At 36.7% G+C, this 20,053-nt stretch overlaps 1 protein-coding gene across 4 annotated transcripts in view; it reads left to right on the top strand.

Annotated features, from left to right (window-relative positions):
* PIBF1 (progesterone immunomodulatory binding factor 1) overlaps positions 1–19,232 on the top strand; it is a 181,591-nt gene extending 162,359 nt beyond the window's left edge. For 2 of the 4 annotated variants that reach the window (XM_081047028.1, XM_081047029.1), the window contains one exon: positions 18,935–19,217. In XM_081047028.1, coding sequence (XP_080903154.1) covers positions 18,935–18,982 — 48 coding nt within the window. In that variant the 3' untranslated portion in view covers positions 18,983–19,217. Of the gene's footprint in view, positions 1–3,823; positions 3,998–18,934 lie in introns of all 4 variants that reach the window. The other 2 variants (XR_013993252.1, XM_081047027.1) reach the window with 2 other exon arrangements.
* The last annotated feature ends 821 nt before the right edge of the window (positions 19,233–20,053 follow it).

Genomic DNA, 20,053 nt, shown 5'->3' with positions numbered 1-20,053 from the left:
CATGATTTTTCAGGATGCTCATAACATAAGCCCTACCCCAAATATAAGCCCCATTTAAGATCGTCAGACAGGCAGATGCATTTAATATGTCTGGTGCAACACACTATGGACGTATTGAATTATAAAATAATAATAATATATAATTAAATATAAATAAATAATATTATTGGCATTAATACTTAAAATAAATGATTATGAATTAAGTATTTGTAAATAACCAATCAGGTGCCTTTGGAGGAGAAGTAAACAGATGAACTCGAGACTTAATGCTGAATGACCAATTGGAGTACAGACACAACGCATGAATAACGTGCACACTTGATAACAGATGGATGTAGTTGTATCTAACATGAATCTTCGTAATTCAGTACGTCATGTGTTGTAACGGACATACTAAATACACTCGTGTGAAATAAATGTTTTCTGAATTTTGCTGCCTGCAATTTTTCGTCGCTTTTGTGTGGACCATCATTCTTAACTGTCATCATTTTTGTTGCCACTCCTGTCTCGTAAGTCTTCAATGAACACTTGATTTAATGGTAGATTTAAAGGGAATAATATTTTGACCCCCAGACAAGATGAGTGCAAAAAGAAAGAGCTATTCCTTCGAGTACAAGAAAGGAGTCGTGGAGGACTCCTGGGGCAAGAATCTTACGGCTTTCTTCAAAGAGAAGAAGTTGGATCTCCAAATAGTCCAAAAATGGCGAGCAGAGTACGATAATTTCAGTCAACAGGTGGACGAGGGAAATTCTAAGAAGCACAAGTGTGGATCAGGTCGGCAACCATTATTTCCTGAGCTGGAAGACATCATCTGTGAATGGATTGCTGACAGGAGATTGCGCGCAGAGCTGATATTCAAACATTTACACTTGCAATGGCACCACAGTTAGAAATATCCCCCAAAGAATTCAAAGCATCACAACACTGGCTGGCTGGCTTCCTTCGGCGATGTGAACTGTCTCTAAGATTGACAATACTGTTCAAGCTGGAAGATACTGAAGTTATTAAATGTGCACTTGCATTCAAATCCTTTGTTGATGGCATCGACTTTTCTAAATACCGACGCTCCAACCTGATTGCTGTGGATGAAACTGCAGTGTTTATGGGCCAAAGATCTCAAACGACAACTGATCAGAGGGGTGCCTCGTCAATCTACATTCCCACCACTGGTTAGGAAAGTGTACATGTTTCCTGTATTTTGGCAATTTGTCTGAATGGAAAGAAAGCTCCACCTCTAATCATCACTAAAGTCAAGAAAGATAAGGTTGAATGTGTTTCAAGCATTTATGTTCTTGAAACCGAAAAAGCCTGGTGCACGCAAGCAGTTATAAGGAAGTGGGTCGATTTAATGCTGCCACTTGTTTTGCAAGGTGGCCAAAGAGGTCTGTTAGTCTGAGACTCAGCGAGCACTCACTGCGCTAAAGACATGAAGAACTTCCTTGCAGAGAGAAGAATAGATCAAATAATGATTCCCGCAGGAATGACTGCCTATCTCCAGACTCTTGATATTGCAATAAACAAGCCATTCAAAGACCATTTGCACATGGAAATCAATGACTACATTGAAAATAGAATGGAGAGAAATCAGCGTGGAAACTTTGTGAAGCCTAGCCTGCAAGTGGTCGTGACTTGGGTAAAGAATTCAGGGGATAAAATCACTGACAGCTGTGTTGCCAATGCACTACGAGCAGGCTACATGGACAGGAAGTGCTCATTTAAGGAGAGCTCTATTGCTGGACATGAGAGATGGGGGCCAATGGTTCTACAGGAAATGGAGTCGCAAGAAATTCAAGCTGAAACAGGGTTTGGATAGTTATGACGATGTTCCAGAAGAAGATGACATGACTGTATTTGAATAAATGTAAATTGTTGTATGTGAAAAAATGAGACATCCCCTGAAAATAAGCCCTAATGCGTCTTTTGGAGCAAAAATTAATACAAGACCTGGTCTTATTTTCGGGGAAATACGGTAGAGTCAAGAATAGATGTGTCTTTGACTTCTACTACTAAAATATTTCCAACTACATGTGCTTGTTTTCTGTGTGTTCAGTATGTGATGGTATTTTAGATACTATTTGATGTTAAAGTGGAATTTTCTTTGCTCAAATTTACCATTGACATAAAAGGGATCATCTATATGACCGAACAATAAAACTGAACAAAATTGTTCTACATCTTATTTTCGTATGCATTGTAGCTGTATTATCCTAATGGGAATTGTACAGAATTTTGTTGCTTTTAAAATGTTCTTACCTGGATTTCAGAAACCATGCTAACATTGTTTAATACTATCAGTGAACATTTTTTTCCTATTTTTTTAAATCCTTATACCAAGATACAAAAGTTATGGCTAGTAAAAAGAGGTTCTTCCAGGTAGAAAGTTTTCTTTTGATAGACTGAGAGACTGTCATCTCCCCTTTCCCTTCTACCTATTGTGGTGAGTAGAATTGCTGTGAGCTTCCATACATAACACCAAACATGTTTAACATTAAATAAGTGATTGTATACTTCACTGTAGGGAAGTGTATACATGAAATAACAATCTTGAAAGCAAAGAGCCTTCAAAAAGTTCAAAGAATAGTATATGAGATTGGCAGCATCTGAGGTCTAGCCGTTCTCCTCTGCATTGGCCTAGCCAACCCCAGTACTGCAGGAGGGAAAAAGAGGATTCTGGTACCCTTTCTTCCAATTCCACTCTTGGCCATAAGATTTATTAAGCTCTGTGGCTTAAACTCAATAGCTGTTTTAAAATACCCACTCAAGCTAGATGATTCTAAATAGAACTAATGACAGCCAGAAAAAAAAAGGGGGCCTGTAGAAACTTGCTCTGACATAGAGCTGATGTCTATAAACAGACTAGTAGAAGGAAGCAGAACATCTTTCTATCGCCATAACTGTGTTTTGGCATGAAGATGAAATAAAATAATAGGAAGAAAATACATCCAACACAGCCTACCACTGTTCTACAGAAAATAAACTAAAGGAGACATTTGTCCTCTGCACATGTTTGTGTTTGGTTGAAGCAATTTAGTGATTAATCATAAATATCTTCTAAGTAGCGTTAGGTGCTAAAGGTTTGACTATGGAGGAAAAATAAAAGACAAAATAGACTTCAAAGAGGGAATGAGTGAAAATTTTTATCTGAATCCTTCAAGACATTCAACATAATAATTCTTAGTTCAAACAGTAACTGGATAAAGCCAACTGTGGTTTTCATTTGTGAAAGAATAGCATGGTTAAAGAAATCCTGAAGCTATATTAAACTTACTGTTTGAACTGCTGATTAGTAAGTAATAAAAAAAAATTTGGACTTTTTTATTCTCTACCATCATCACATAAGACTTCAAAAGGAGATGGGATAGTTTATGAGGTAGAAAATAAAAAGTTAAATGCCTAAATAATCTACTCGACAAACATGTAGAAAAATTATAGTGGAAAGTAACTATGCCAATGGTTCCCACATTTGTCCCTTAGAATCACTTGGGGATCTTCTAAAATTATCCCACAATCCCGGGGGGCGACTGGGGAGGGAGGCATCAATAGTTTTTGAAGCTCCACAACTGATGCCAATGTGCAGGAAACTTCGGGAACCATTAGACTGTGGATTGACATATGTATCATTTATCGTACAAAAACTTAATAACTATGAGAGTCACATAGGTCACTGTTAATTAATGTTTTTTTACCACTTTCCTCATTTATATCGTATAATTGCTTCAAATGTCTCTTCTACTTCAAGAACAAAAATAAATGTTTTAACATCCATCATTATCTACTTGCTAAAATTATACATGCCATTTTCTTTTTTTTCATACATCAACAGGAATTGGCAGCAATGAAACAGATTGTCACTAATATGCGCAATAAGCATTCTGAGGACAGGTTACTTCTTTCTAAAACAGAACCCAAAAATGTAACAGAAAATCAGAAATCAAAGACTTTGAATGGGCCCAGAGAACATGAAGACAATATATTTATACCCAAACCAACACTCTTTGTAAGTACAAAAAGAAATTTAGAATTTTAATTTCTCTGATTTTCAGTAAATACATTTTACTTAAATTTCTTTCCTCTCATTCATACTGGTTTTAAACTAATTTTAATAGCTTAGTGGAAGAGCCTGGAAATAGCTGTATTCATCCCTTTTCTGGATGTAAATATATATGCGTATGTAATCTATCTTCACAACTGAGAGTTGGGTTTTATATTTCTAGTTAACATATTGGACTTGCCCAGAAATTAGCCTTAATCTAGCATTTACCTTCTCCAGTCTCCAGGGACTAGTTACAGAGGAATCAGAAGGTCATTCTGTAGAATTCTTTAATTTATATAAGAATAAAAAAGATGCAAAATATCACCTGCCCTCTTACATTTGTAAAATAGTACATTTTGTTCTAAGGGTTTCCTCATAAAGTATAAAACCAATCATGCTAAATTAAATGAAATGCTTATTAGGTAGAAATGTACTATGTGCATGGACAGTAGTCAAAGAACAAGAAATTAGAAGAATTAAAAAAGAAATTAGAAGAATTTGAAAATGTTTTAACAAATAGTAAGAATAACAATAAAAAGGAAACAGAATCAAAGTAGGAGTGATAGTATTAACTATTTCTCTGTACCTCAACGTGGTTTCCCATGCATGCTTTGAATTTCTCACAAGAAACCTGATTTTTACCATCTGAATGTAAGATACTCAAAATCAGAAAGATTTTCTCTGTGATATTCTGATTCAGTGAGTCCCAGAATCTTAATTTTTTTTAACTCCCTAGATGATTATAATAATTGGTCAAGTATGGGAGCTTCTGATCTAAGCTATTTCATTATACATTCAGGTAACGCTACTCAAGATCAATGAGGAGATTACACAGTTCAACCTTTAAAAAAAGAAGTGACAGAGAGTTACACGCTAGATGAAATAAGGGATTATTTCAAGGATCTATGTGGCAGTAATGGAGACTGAGCTGACAGAATGGAGAAAACAGGAAGCCTAGATTGGCCGGCCCTGATCTAAGGCAGCTATGTGAATTTCTGCAGCTTTTCCTCTAGTGGTACATTAGCTTCTGTTTGTTTCTCTCCTGCCTTCTGCTCACTCAGTTTCCACTTCCTCATTAACTTGCTCAAGGCTCCTTGTCTTCAGACCTTTTTCAGTGCATCCTTCCCTCATCTATTCTCTTATGACTTAGTTCTCCCTGTATTTTCCAGAAGTGTAAATCTAATTGGCGCAACTCATCTTTCTTGGGTGATACCCCTTTGTGGCAAGACTTATTAAGGTTATTGGCCAACCTACTGAATGGTTGTCCTTATTGTAGTGAGCCGGGGTCACATGGTACCAAATAAGGCTGCCTTAGGGCTATTTATTGAGAAGGACCATGGCTAGGCAAGTTTTCGTAGGAAAGCGAGCTGAGATTATGGCAAACACTATAATATGTCTGTTATAATCTACAGGAAGAGAGCACACAGAATATGTTGATGATAATGGGAAACATAAAGTCAGATAAAAACCACAAGATACAACCAAAGACTTAAAGCTTATCATTCTCTGTGATCTGCTTTTCTGACCCTTCTCTGTTCTAAGCAATGAACTAACTATTCCTCCTGGCCCTGTCATGCCGCATTTCTGACTTTAGCTTGGTAATCTGATTCTGATATCCTGAAATCCTGACTCTAACCAGTATATAAATAATAGCGAGATCTCTCCAGTACTTCAAGATAAGGTTGTGCAGTGAGAATAAAATTAAGAAGATTCAAAATATATTCATTGGGTGGTTTTTATAAGACATCTTTGTGTATATCTATATTTTGGGGGTTCCTATTATAAACTGCTTTTTTACAATAAGAGAAAATTTTTCAGATTATGAGTTCACCCATGTTCTAATGAAAACTGAGAGGTAATACTGTAAACCAGTCAAGTCAAGACTATGTACTAATAATGCAGAAAATGTGAACTGACTGGGTCAGCTGGGGCAAGTCATTTAAATGCTCGAGCTAGTTCTTAATCTGTATAATTAGAAGAAAAATGATATGAAATTAGGTCTGGACTTCTTTTATACTAACGTGCTATGATTCTCTTAAAGCATCATAATTTTTACAGTTATTATTTTGAATATTTTCAACTTTCCATAATAATATTTTTTACATCTTCTCTGATACTATTAATAAGGAATTTATGATCAAATATTTGAAAATAAGATCTAGTCATTTTATAATCTCATGGTTTTATAGCTAAAATGGAAACATTTCTAATTTATTTCTAGATCCTTTGGCTGAAATTATTTGCTATTTGTATTTTTCCCTGATATTAAATTTCATAATGGGTGGAGGGATGGATGCGTGCTTATATATGCATTAAAAATATGAGGAAAGCACAAAACTACTGTTAACTAGGCAGTGGAGTGGAGATAGAGCTGTGATATAGAGGAGAAGGAGGAGTAAGAGCTTGAGAAATTTTTCTTTACGTGCGTTTATATTCACATGAATGTTTTACAGTGCTCATGTGATATTTATACATGAACATAACCCCAAAAGGTGCATTTTATATCAAAGCTCTGGCCATTGAACTCACACATGTGGCAGGGTTGTTTCGCAGGCATTTAACATGCCAACAAAGACTAGATGGAACCATAGAATGTTAATGCTTGAAGGAAAGAAGCTGTGTTCCTGTTGCCCTGCCCAGCACATGAACACAGCAGATACTCAATAAATATTTGCTAATGGAGGCTGAAAAATCCAATTCAACAAGTGCGTACTAACTATATGCAAGAACCTGAGTTAAACGTTATACAATATCTAATCATTAAGTCAGCTTTAAAGATGCTTCCCCTCTGGATCAAGGATAAGCAAACAACAGTAATGTAAGATGAAATTGGTAGACTGCTTTAAAGGAAATACAAACTGCTACGATAGATGCTGTGACATTGATCCGCTCCCAGAACAAGAAAGTATTTGAGGTTGACCTTGAAGACTAGCTAGGATTTGGACAGCTGACAATGAGAGTTAGAGAGTGAGAAATTCCAAGGAAGAGAAAGTATAATAGTCACAATATATTTTCTACTTTGTGCTCCTTTTCATTATTCAAGAATAAGATATATAATACATATGTTCTATAGACTTTTTTCCTTTCTTACTACATTCTTTTGCCTAAGTTAGTCATTTCACCACTCAGTAACACTTTCCCTTAGGACAAAAGAAAAATAAAAGTAGACAGTATATACCTAGGGTAGTCAGATTCACAGAGGCAGAAAGTAGAATGATGGTTGCCAGGCACCAGGGGGAACGGCGAGTTACTGTTTAATGGGTACACAGTTTCAGTTACGCAAGATGAAAAGAGTTCTGTGGATGGATGGTGGTAATTATAGTACAGTACGCATGTACTAATGCTACTGAACTGTACATTTTAAAATGGCTAAGATGGTTAAATTTTATGTGTATATTGCCATAATTTTTTAAAATTTTTAGTGATGGGTTATAAAGACAGTTTTGCTCATTATTCATGAAGAAAAGCTTATAATTTCATCAAAACTGGAATTTAGCAGTTGTGTGTGATAGAGTAATATAATGACTACAACTGGATGTGTTAAGACAGGTGACACAGGTAGCATTCCCATAGGATCATGTCCTAACTCTGTGCTCTCCAACACTTTTTACATCAGCAAACCTAGAAAACTATAATATTTGTGTGGCACACCAAGGCAAATGAACTTTGCTGGTAGACTGGAAAGGCTCCAGCCTTCTCCGGGGGTTGGAATCAGTATTACATCATACCTGTAATACCATCTAGTCACATTTGTTTGGAAGCTGTGGTCTCACTTTTAATGTTAAATCTATATTTCTGTCACCATCCTAGGCTCAGACTGCAAGATATCCACCTATATACATTTACATTTTAAAAATTAATTTTTCAACTTCTAGTGTCAGGAATACAATTGCCACCTCTTCCTGATCTAATTTAGCTGATAGGCTGAATTAGAAATAGGAGTTTCTCAGTGAGCATTGAAGTAAGGCTGTGAGGGTTGGATGACCTGCGCTCTCATTTAGTTGGTAGGAAAGCCGGGTCAGTTATCCTGGACTCACTGAAGTTGGGCCCTGCCTCCGAGGAGTCATAAATATTTATTTCTTTGATTCCCAGCTTATATCTTTTTTGCAAAACAAAGTAATTATATCTGCTAAACATAGTCTTTCTTTAGAAAAGTGGCAGGAGTTGAGCACTAATAGATTCTTAATTTCTAGCTCTTTTTCCAGATTCCAGGAATAATCCACCAGGCTTATTAGGTCTGCGTTTATCAGTCATCATTCTTTCTCTTTTTTACGTACTTTCTCAATATGTTATAATCCCCAAGTTATATATTAATGTTTCAGTTGGCTGTTTCTGGGTGGCACAAAGGTACCTATCTTATCACTTATTTATCTCTAAAATCATATTGTAACATAGCAGATCACTTCTGAGAGGTCTCCTGGCAATCCTGTCATGTGTTTCTACCACAGCCTAAGCTCTTTCCTAAGTTCTTTACTTTAGGTCCTGTTAACACTCCACTAATAAACCAAGGTTTTCATTTAATCTGTACTGTGTCTTTATAAAATTACAAACATAGTTAACCTAAACCAGCACATAAAAATTTAAGCAAATTTTCCAATATAAAAGGTCACTTTGAAATAATTTATGTCTCATAATGTTCATATACCGGGTTCATATAACGGAGCATATAAGAGTATTTTTTAAAAATGTGAAATAGGAAATAAGGGCCATCCTCAGTTAAAAGGTTAAGTCTGTTAGTAACACAAGAGGCATAACAAAATTTGTTATATAAAATACCATTTTATGGGTACGAAAGGTAAATAACTTTATTAAAATAGTAATATAAAAAACTATTTAAATAGACAAAAGAGGTTTTGTAATTTTTAATAATTTTTTGTATATTTGAAGAATTTTAATGATGTAGGAATAATCTCATAATGTCAGGTGAAAAAAGCCAGTTACAGAATTGTATAGAGACTATGAGCTCCAATGTATAAAAAGAATATGTGCATAATGAGTAATATATATGTGCATATATATATATATATATACACACACACACACACACTATATGACATATATATCATTATATATAACATCCCTCTCTACATATTTGGGGAAAAATACCAAAATGTTAACACTGAAGTTCTTACTGAGTTACAACACTACACTTTATTTTTTTTTTCCTTATGCCTTTAGGTATGTTCCAATTATTCTGTAATGAATGTTCACTTCTTATAATCAGAATGTTATTTTAAAACAATGAAACTAGAACCAACAGAATATTAGAACTAAAATCATAGTAGAAACCATGAGCCTAATCTCATGATCCAAACAGTGGAAACGGGGGAACCAGCTACAGGACTTGACCAGAATTCACTTTATAACTCAAGCTGAGTCCTGGAACTTCTAGCTCTTCAGTCAGTGTTTTCCCACCAAATTGCTGCTTGAATGCCATTTTCTTATAATGTTCTTAATGATATTTTAAAATTTGAGTTTGCAGAGAACCTTCTGCAAAGGGCTTTCATAGTTACTTCATCTGATTCTCACAGCCCCTTGATAATGTTAAGTATTCTCAGTTGGATTGTGGCCCCACCCTCAAACTTTATATGTTGAAGTCCTAATCCCCCGGTACCTCAGAATGTGCCCTTGTTTGGAGACAGGGTATTTAGAGAAATAATTAAGTTAACGTGAAGTTGTTAGGGTGGGGCCTCATCCAGCATGACTGGTGTCTATAAAAAACGGAAATATGGGCACAGAGACACATTACAGAGAGAAGGCTCTGTGAAGAGACATTGGGAGAGTACAGCCATTGATAAGCCAAAGAAAGAGGCCTGAAACAAATCCTTTCCTCACAACCCTCAGAAAGAGCAAACCCTGGCAACACCTTAATCTGGGTCTTCTGGCCTCCAGAGTTGTGAGAAAAGAAATTTCTGTCATTTAAGCTACCAGATTGTGATACTTGGTTACAGCAGCCCTAGCTATAACATACAAGGTCTGATAATTAAGTTCCCAAACTTGTTGCAATGATGTTGCGAACCTTTTTTTTTTTTTTAAATTAGTTTCAGGTGCACAAGAGAAAGTAATGCTTAGACGTTTATCATTTATATCCCTCACACTGTGGACCCCCCCCTCCCGCGAACCTTTTTTGATATCAAAGGGCTTATACATTATGAATTTGTACCGACTGGACAGTTAATCAAGTTTACTATTTGGAAGTGCTGAAAAAGCTGCATGAAAAAGACGGAAAACGACCGGAACTTTTTGCCAATAATTCATGGCTCTTGCATCACGACAATGCACCAGCTCACACCGCACTGTCTGTGAGGGAGTTTTTAGCCAGCAAACAAATAACGGTATTGGAACACCCTCCCTATTCACTTGATCTGGCCCCCATTAACTTCTTTATCCGAAGATAAAGAAAATATTGAAAGGAAAACCTTTTGATGACATTCAGGACATCAAAGGTAATACGATGACAGTTCTGATGGCTATTCCATCAGAAAAAGTTCCAAAATTGCTTTGAAGGGTGGACTAGGCATTGGCATTGGTACATAGCTTCCCAAGAGGAGTACTTCAAAGGTGACCATAGAGATATTCAGCAATGAGGTAAGCAGCACTTCTTCTAGGATGAGTTCGCAAACTTAATTGTCAGACCTCGTACATTATTATGTTAGGCAAACTTCAGTCTTCTTTTCACTGTGAGTAACTTGAGACTCAGAGATGACTCAAAGCCACAAAGTGAGTTTGAGACAAAACTGGGAAAAGATCCAAGTTTCTACCTCCTCATCTAGGGCTTTTTCTATCTTGCCAAGATGCCCTCTTCTGGCTTTTTAATTTTTTTATTAGTTTCAGGTAATAAGAATTTTTAATAAAACCAAAATAAAAAGCAGTTAATTGTGTGCCTGAATTGTTTTATTGTGCCCACTTTATTTAAGTCATCTATCAGGAGTCAGCAAATTTTTCTTTAAAGGACAAGACAGTAAATATTTTAGAATTCTGAGCCATATACAATATCTACTGCATATTCTAGACCAGGGACCTTAATTTGCTAATTCGTGATCTAGCTTATGCTCATTGCTCAGAACTAATCAGGAATAATAAAGGCTTAGAAACTTCCAGTATCTGGAATTTAGGGCTATCACTAATAGTACCTTACTGGTAAAATATCTAGAAATGAAGAATGTACAATACATCTCATGGGAATCAGACATCAGCTTTCCAGAATCATTACCTACATTGGGATTTGTTTGAACTTTGGTAGTGATTAGACATAGATAGTGATATAGATGAGAAAGCACTATGACATATTCTATCCTAACATTAAGAGATCATAGAAAGAGTAAACATATCAGTGAATTTGAATTCATACAACAGAATATGCTATTTCCATGTCTTACTGGTTATTGTCACTTCCACTCAATAATTGTGACGTTACTTAGAATAATAAATACTGCCCACTATGTTTATAAAGGGTGATGTGGCCTGATTAGGTAGAGCCATATAACTGTAATGGCATTTTCTTTCATATTGTTAGGGGGAGTCTTGGTTCTTCTTGGTTCTTCTTGCCAACGCAGTGAAAAATCAAAGGTCAGCAAAACTGATTAGTATGCAGGCAGGGATTATTAGTGATATGTGCTCAGAGAAGAGAACTGGCCTAGCCGAGGTGAGAGGGGGGTGCAGAGAGAGACCTAGGCGAGGTGGGAGAAAGAGGCCTAGGCCAGGTGAGAGAGGGAGAGAGGGGTGTAGGGGTAGAGAAAGGGGGGGGCCAGAGCGACAGAGACCTAGGTCCTTTGTCCCGAGGACTTACAGTTTGCTGGGTGGGGTGAGGGACTTACATATTGATTTGGCGGGGGAAAGTGGTGCATGCTCTTCCATGGGAGGATGTGGCCTCCCAAGATGGGTGGAGGTCTATTGAGGCAGGTCCTTATCTTTCTCTAGACCCCCTCCTGTCATCTGTTGCAGAAACAGATAAGGGTGCTGGAGGCAGTTAATCAAAGCTATTTATGAGCTTTTTCTGTAGGCGCCCTGAACCCCCTCCCACCCCTTCTCCGACTTCATTTTCTAACTTCTTCCTAACAATATTACATAGGGGAAACTCCTGAATATAGACTGTCATGAGACTTTATGTACAGCCTTAAAGAGAGCTGAGAGGCTTCTGTCACAGCAGACCAAATCAACATTCATTCATTCGTTCATTCAAAAAATGTTATTGAGGACCAGTCGGTTATCTCCGTTGGTTAGAAGACAGTGCTCTTAACAACAAGGTTGCCGATTGGATCCCCACATGGGCCACTGTGAGCTGCGCCCTCCACAGCTAGATTGAAACAACTACTTGACTTGGAGCTGATGGGACCTGGAGAAACACACTTAAAATACAATTTTTAAAATGTTTTAAAAAAAAATGTTATTGAGCACCTATGCCAAGCACTGCTCTAGACAGTAAGCTTATAAATTCCTACCTCCATGAAGCTTACATTCTTGGATAGATATAGACTATAAATCAACAAACAAACTGAAAAATTGTGTAGGAAGTGAAAACATGACAAATGATATGGAGAAAGATAAAACAGGGAGAGGGGTGAGGATTAGGGAGGGATGACCTCTCTAAGAAGATGACACTTACGTATAAGACCTGAAGGAAGTGAGAGCACATGCTCAAGATTTTTGAGCAGCTGCCTGTTGCTAGATGTCCTCATTACCTTAATATTAAGGAAATTTTAAATGTCAGTATACCCAGGTAAAAATAGATTCTGATGGAAACTTGCTTTACTGTTAAATACAAACTTGTGTCTTATTACTTTTTTATTTTTCCTATTTAAGATAGCATGTAAAATGTATAATAAAATAATACAACTTTTTCACAGCAAAATCCAAGTAGCTAACATTGGAAACAATAATACACTTTTTTCAGTATTGCTACTGTTTCTAAAACATTTTTTTTCAATGCTCTGTTTTTTTATTGGGATAAAAAATACCATAAAATTTACCATCTCACCCATTTTTTTATTTTTTTATTAGTTTCAGGTGTACAGAACAACACAGTGATGAGACATTTACTTAACTCACAAAGAGATAACCCTAACAAGTCGACTAGCCATCCAACACTGTCCCTAGTTATTAGAACATTACTGACTATATTCCCCATGCTGCACTATACAACCCTGTGATTATTTTTTTTGTGATAGTTGACATTCAATATTATTTTATATTAGTTTCAGGTATATATCATAGTGGCTAGATATTTACATAATTTATGAATTGATTCCCCCAGTGAGTCCACTACCCATTTGACACTATACATAACTTTTACAATATTGTTGACTATTCCCCATACTGTACGTTACATTCCTATGACTCTCTTGTAACTATCAATTTGTACTTCTTCAACCCTTCACCTTTCTCACCCAGGCTCCCAGTCCCTCTCCCATCTAGTAACAATCAATTTGTTCTCTGTGTCTGTGGGTCTGTTTCTGTTTTGCTTGTTCACTTATTCTGTTCTTTATGTTCCACAGATAAGTGAGATGTGTGGTATTGGTCTTTCTCAGTCTGACTTATTTCCCTTAGCATAATACTGTCTAGGTCCATCCATGTCATCACACCATCTTACACACTTTTAAATGTACGGTTTAATAGTGGTACATATGTTCGTGTTCTTGTGAGACAGATCTTCAGAACTTTTTCATCTTGCAAAACTGGAACTCTATTCTATACCCATTAAGCAACAACTCTCCTTCCTCCCCCCAACCCAGCCCCTGGCAACTCACCATTCTCCTTTCCATTTCTATGAATTTGAATACTATAAATATGCATCATATAGGTGGACACATACAGTATCTGTCATTTTGTGACTAGCCTATTTCACGTAGTATAATGTACTCAAGGTTATTTCATGTTGTATCTCAAAACATTTTGGAATTCCTGTTATGAAATTGTCTTTTGAGTCTAGGACACATTCTTTGAAGGTATTCATTTATTGAAGCCTTATTCCAAGCACCGGGCCCCTGCCCTTAGTGCCCCAGCATCCAATGGGAACTGTATCATATAATACAGTGTGATAAATACCTAATAAGAGGCATGTAACACGATAGTGTGAGAGTCACGTTTATGTTGTCAGACCTGGACAGCAACAGAGAAAGATGAATTAGAATAATGGAAGACAGTGGCAACAACCTTTCATATTAATTCAGACAAATTTAAAAGGTGGTAAAGGGGGTGGTGGAGAAAAAGGAAGTGGCAGCTATAGGGATAAATTAGAAGGGATAAGAAACAGCCGTACAGGAGAAAAGGAAGACAAAGTGATACTTGCTAACCAATTGAAAGTGAAATGGAAGAGGCTTGTAAAGGAACTGGAAAAGCAGTCATATCTTACTTTATAAACATACTTCTTAATTGTTAGGCATATTTGCCTCGTGGAGACATGAAAAAAAAAAAGATTACATAGGATGAGATTTGAAAATTAGGTGCTTCCAAATATTAGTTATGATGAAATCTGAACACCACCACAGAAAAGTATTTTAAAATATAGTCATTGAAGTTTATTTTGAATCATTTAATATAATAAAAAAAAAGTTTTAGGGTATCTGTCTTATATTTTAAAACTGAAGTTTAGATTAGATTTTTAAAAATCTAATATTTAATTGTATCCAATGTTGAAATTGTGGATAACAGGTATCAGCCACTAAATAGTCTCATTAATAACATAAAGCATTTAGATTTTAAAATGACAATAGAAATGATTTTATTCATTTAACAACATGTATTGAACATTGTTTTATGACTCCAAGGAATGTACCCTTTATTGAGTGGCAGATTCAAATAAACAACTGTAATAAATTTTTAATAAGTGTTGAAGGCTTTAAGTTCTTGATAGGAACACTAAAGAAGCCTTGAGGTATGAGAGCAGGCTTCTTAGAGGAGGTGACTTTTGAGCTGAGTCCTGAAAAAATAGGAATGAGCTCCTCGGAGAGAGAAGATCAGGTAGGAAATACTGTCCATAGTTAGCATCTATCTAGTAACGTAAGGGTTAAGGGCGCTTGCGTCCATTATCTCATTTTATTCTCTCAGCATTCTCTGGTGTCGGTTGCTGTGTCAGTCAAGGTCCTTCCACCAAACAAGCGTCACATTCTGAAGGGACCGTTGACAAGCACATGGAAACCAAGTGAGGGACATTTCAGGACTAGTAACTATGAGAAACTATAACCACTCCTTTGTCTCAAGAGGCAAGGAGGGGAAGTAGAGCTTTCTTATAGAAACTTGGATCTTCTGTAAAAGCATGTTACCTTGACCCAACCGTGGCCAGCAAAGGAGCTGGGGAATAAATAGCCCAATGTATTTCTTCCACCTACAAGCCTGCTGTGCAGCCCAATAACTAAACCTAATCAGAAACCAGAAGACACCGCTAGCAGCTTCCTGGGGCACACAACAGGGCGGAAAAGGGGGAGAGCTGCAGGTACCCAGAATATCCAGCGCAGTCATTTCTTATTCGCTCCATAGTAAGAGATAACTGACAAGTCATCAACTTGCCCAAATTTACAAATGAATGGTTGGAGCTGTTTCATTCCACAATCTGTTCTTAAACCAATGTGCTATAATGTGCTCCTGCCACAAAAATCACAGGAATCGTGGCATTGAGTACCTCCTGTGGGCCAGACACTTGCCTGTGTGTTCAAGATACACCTTGAACAAAATAAACACTTATTTAAGGATGAGTGTCAGCGTCTAGGAATTGCATTCCACTGCTAGTTCAGCAGCTAGAGCAAAGTGTTCAGTCTCAGGTAAAGACCTGAAGATTAGCATTTCAGGGCTGTATGTGGTCCTTTGAGGTCATCAGAGACCTAAGTTACCTCTGCCTTTCTCTTCAACCATCCTTGGTATGTGGCTTCTGTCCTCAGAATCACAATGTGGTTGCTATAGCCTCAGCCTTCTACATCTCCATTCTAAGCAGGAAGCAAGCAGAAATAGGGAAAATACCACATCCCTTCCTAAAGGAGTTCGCCCACAAGTTCCACCCAATATCTACTTAAATCCCATTGGTCAGAACTTAATCACATGACCAATCCTAGTAGCAAGAGAGGCTGATTAATGTAGTTTTTACCTGGATGAGTTAATTACTCTCATAATAAAATCAGTTCTCTTATTAAGAAGGGGGAAGTAAGTATAAGCTAAACAGCTGGCCAACTCTGTCACAGGGTCTTAATTCATTTTTATATCCCCATAACCTAACACAAGATCCTGGCTATAGTAGGTGTTCAATCAAGTGCTGTTAAATTATTCTCAACTACAAATAGTTTATGTAGGAGTGTCAAGAGTTAGGATTAAAGAGGTAAGGATGGGCCAGATCCTAAGGGGCTCTGTCTTCTAAGTTAAAGTAGTTAGAACATGATCAAGAAAGTGAAGCGCCCCCATAGTAACCTAGGAATAAGGAACATACATTAGTCATATGGGAGCAAGCTGGAAAATTAATTTAAAAGGGTTATGATCAAAGATCCAAAAAGTCACTTTAGGAAGTGTGAAAAGCAGTTAATCCCCAAGACAGAGGTACACTTGACTGTGGCAAATCACTTCGTGAACACATCTGAAGAAAGAATGTATTGATGGGGAGGGTGGCCTGCGATGGACCAAACACAGATAAAAGGAATTAAGAAGAACTGTCTCCCATTGAAATTCTTATACTGCCTTTTTTTGAGTCTTAAGATTCCTCTTTAATATCAAAAGTTTTATTTACCTTCTTCCCATACACACATAGTTGTAATAAAATGTTTCGTGTCAGTTGATGGAGAAAATGCAGGTATACAAATTCTGTACCCTTTGCGATAAGCTTGAAGATCTGTAGCTTGGTCTATAGAAGTTGCATTTAGAGGTGGGTTTTTTTTGTCCAGGAGTCACAGTTAAGGAAACCATTTAACACTGTGACCTAGTGATAATGACAGTTTCTCAAAACCGAACTTAGCCCCACTATGGCATGGTACTCTGCTATTTTCTGTTCCAGGAAGTTTGATCTTTTTCTCAAATCTGGTCTTTACCCATTACATTTATTCTTTACCCATAGCTTGAGACCTACAGTTTGTTCTTCCAGCTTTATTGAGATAAAATTGAAGAGATCTACAGTTTCAAAAACACTGGCGTAGATGTTCTTTTGTGATTGTGATTGCGAGCCTGAGACTTTCAGGTGACTCACCTTTTCCAGTCACCAAACCTCTCAATCTGATTCTAAGAGAACCAGCAATTCCCCGGGGTTACTCTGACTCTTCCTTATGGTCTGTGACTATTTTAAAAAAAAAAAAAAAAAAAAAAAGGACTGGCAAAATTAACAGGCATTCCTGGCCAAATGACAATTACACTTCTCATCACCAGTTAATAAACTAACATTCAATTTGTACTTTGCTTTCTTTTGGTTTGGGTTAGCTAGCCTCAGCCACCTTTGAATTCTCTTGGCTTTTCTAAGATGGAAGCTTCTTTCATCTTTAAGACTAAGGACTTTGGACTTTCTTTCAACACGAGGACTACTGGAGTGTTTTAATACAGATTTGCATTTTAGAAAGATAAGCTTGGAAGGATTGTGGACTATGAATTGAACAGAATAGGACAGCCAAATCAGAGTTAGGAAGCTCTTGCAGGAATCAAGCCAGGAATGATAAGAGCCTAAGGTAAGCCAGTGGGGTCAAGATAGGAGCAGAATTGAGTTTTAAAAAAAAAAATCAGTGAAAGGTAGGGACTGTTTAAAATGGCTGTAGCAAGTGAAAAGAAGGAGAAAGCTAAGATGAAGAGAAATCAAACATTTCCCATTGATGACTGAGCAAAGAACGTGGACAATTAGAGGAGTACATTTTGGCATGCTGAACTGTAGTTGCTTGTGGGGACTGTGTGAAAGTATATGTAGTTCAAGTTAGAGCTATAGATGGGGGTGGAGGAGAAAGGTAGGGGGTCCACCAGCTTATTTGGTGGTAACGCATATAAAACTAAAAAAGGTAAAATTATAAGCTATCATACTTACCTATATGCCTACATACATATATGCATATATATTTAGGAATGTGGTCCTTCATAGCTTTAAGCAGATGTATGTGGGAAAGCAATAAACTCCATGTTTTATTATAATATACAAAATAGGACACTTGACAAAAATCAGTGCCTTACATAAGGAGTTCTGAGTGCTTTATTCAGTAAGTCTGCCTCCCTTGCTTTTTCGTTACCACTCTATACAGCCGAGCTCTTTTTAGACTGAAATGATTGATCAGTAAACCCAAGAAGTGGGCAGCCTGATAGCTCAGTTGGTTGGAGCCCAATGCTGATGACGCCAAGGTTGTTGGTTCGATTCCCACATGGGCCACTGTGAGCTGCACCCTCCACAACTAGATTGAAAATGACAACTTTACTGGGAGCTATTGGGTCCTGGAAAAACACACTGTTCCCCAATATTCCCCAATAAAAGTTTTTTTTTTAAAGTTTTAAAAATCCCAAGAAGTACTCTGATAAATACTTAGCGATTCAAAAGATCCAAAGCACAATTATTTGGATTTAGTAATCCTTCAATAAGGATCTATTGAGTGCATGAATATCCAGATAGAGATAGATAAGACTGACAAAAAAGAAGCTGTGATCTTGATTTTTTTATAATTCTCTTTGAAAATAGAAACAACTCATACAATACTCACCTCTGTAGAATACATTAAATATAGGCTTTGAGTCAGAAAACACAGATGTGTATTTTTTCTCCGCACATACCAGGTGGGAGATTATTTCTGACAAAAGAGAAAACCTTTGCCCTTAAGTATTCTTCTAAATTAAGAAAAGCAGTTATTTACTGTAATCTTTCATAAAAAGGCCCAGTGTATATTGGTACTTAGTTCTCTGAATTGCCTCATGTCTTCCTAGTAAGCATTTCACTTGATTTTTGTCTTTATTTTTTTCTTATAACAGACCAAAAAAGCACCTGAGTGGTCTAAGAAGCAGAAGATGAAGACCTAGTGTTTTGGATGGATTTGCTATATCATTTACTCCTGAAGTTCTTTTTCTGATGAACAAAAAGTTTATCTAAATCATGTGCTTGTCATTTTTTAAACAACTAATTTAAAATTTATTTTAACTGAATGTTAAATTAACAGATTTCAGCATAATCAAAATGTACAAAGTACAAACAGTAATATACTTTATATTTGCTTTTATCTATTTTGTTACAAAATAAATATATACTCTATGACTTAAATTTTTGGAGCTTTCAATATTCTCAAGACATTTTAAAGTGCGTAGCTTATAAATATGTTGGTTAGTAGTTACATTGGTGAGTATATTTTCTAACTGTATGAATTCCGAGTTTATGTATCATGACACCAATACAAACACACCTTACATTTTTAAGAATGAGGAATCATTTATGAAATCTACTAGAAGATACTTCAGATGCCCAATAATGGTGGTCAGATACCAGGTAAGTGAATATGAATTGCTTATTCCTTTGGGGGGCTCTATTTTCTTGTATTTCATATTATTAATAACCAATAAAATCTAATGTAAAGTTATTTCACTGGTCAAGTAAAACTTTGATGGAAAAGTCTCTTGGCACAGTCAAAACAGTGCTGATTCAGATGCAGTATGGACCAAATTTCTAGTCGATGAGAAAAATTTAGTAGGATTTTCTTTTTCTTGTCATAAAGTATGCTCCATTTTTCATTCAAGAGATACGACTTAAAAGAACAGTTGGGGAGAAAGAGAGAAAGAGGAAGAAAAAAACGTATTTATATATATCAAGTTTACTCAACTACTGTTGACATAGTGGCTGGATGACTCTTTGTTGGGGTGGGAGTGGGGACAGTCCTGCGTAGTGGGAGGTTTAGCAGCATATCTGGCCTCCACCACGAGATGACAGTAACACCCCCTCCCCAGTGGTGATAACCAAAAATGTCTTTTGTCCCATGCGGTAGCAAAACGCCCCCCACCTCCCATTGAGGAACCACTGATACACGTGATATCCATGATTATCTTTGTAGATATGAAAAAAGAATACTAGCTGGTCAGTGTGTTCTCTTAAAGTCACAATAG

The sequence above is a fragment of the Rhinolophus hipposideros genome (assembly GCF_964194185.1).
Source record: "Rhinolophus hipposideros genome assembly, chromosome: 4".
Classification (NCBI taxonomy): Eukaryota; Metazoa; Chordata; class Mammalia; order Chiroptera; family Rhinolophidae; genus Rhinolophus; species Rhinolophus hipposideros.
This window is presented reverse-complemented; position numbering and strand designations above follow the sequence as displayed.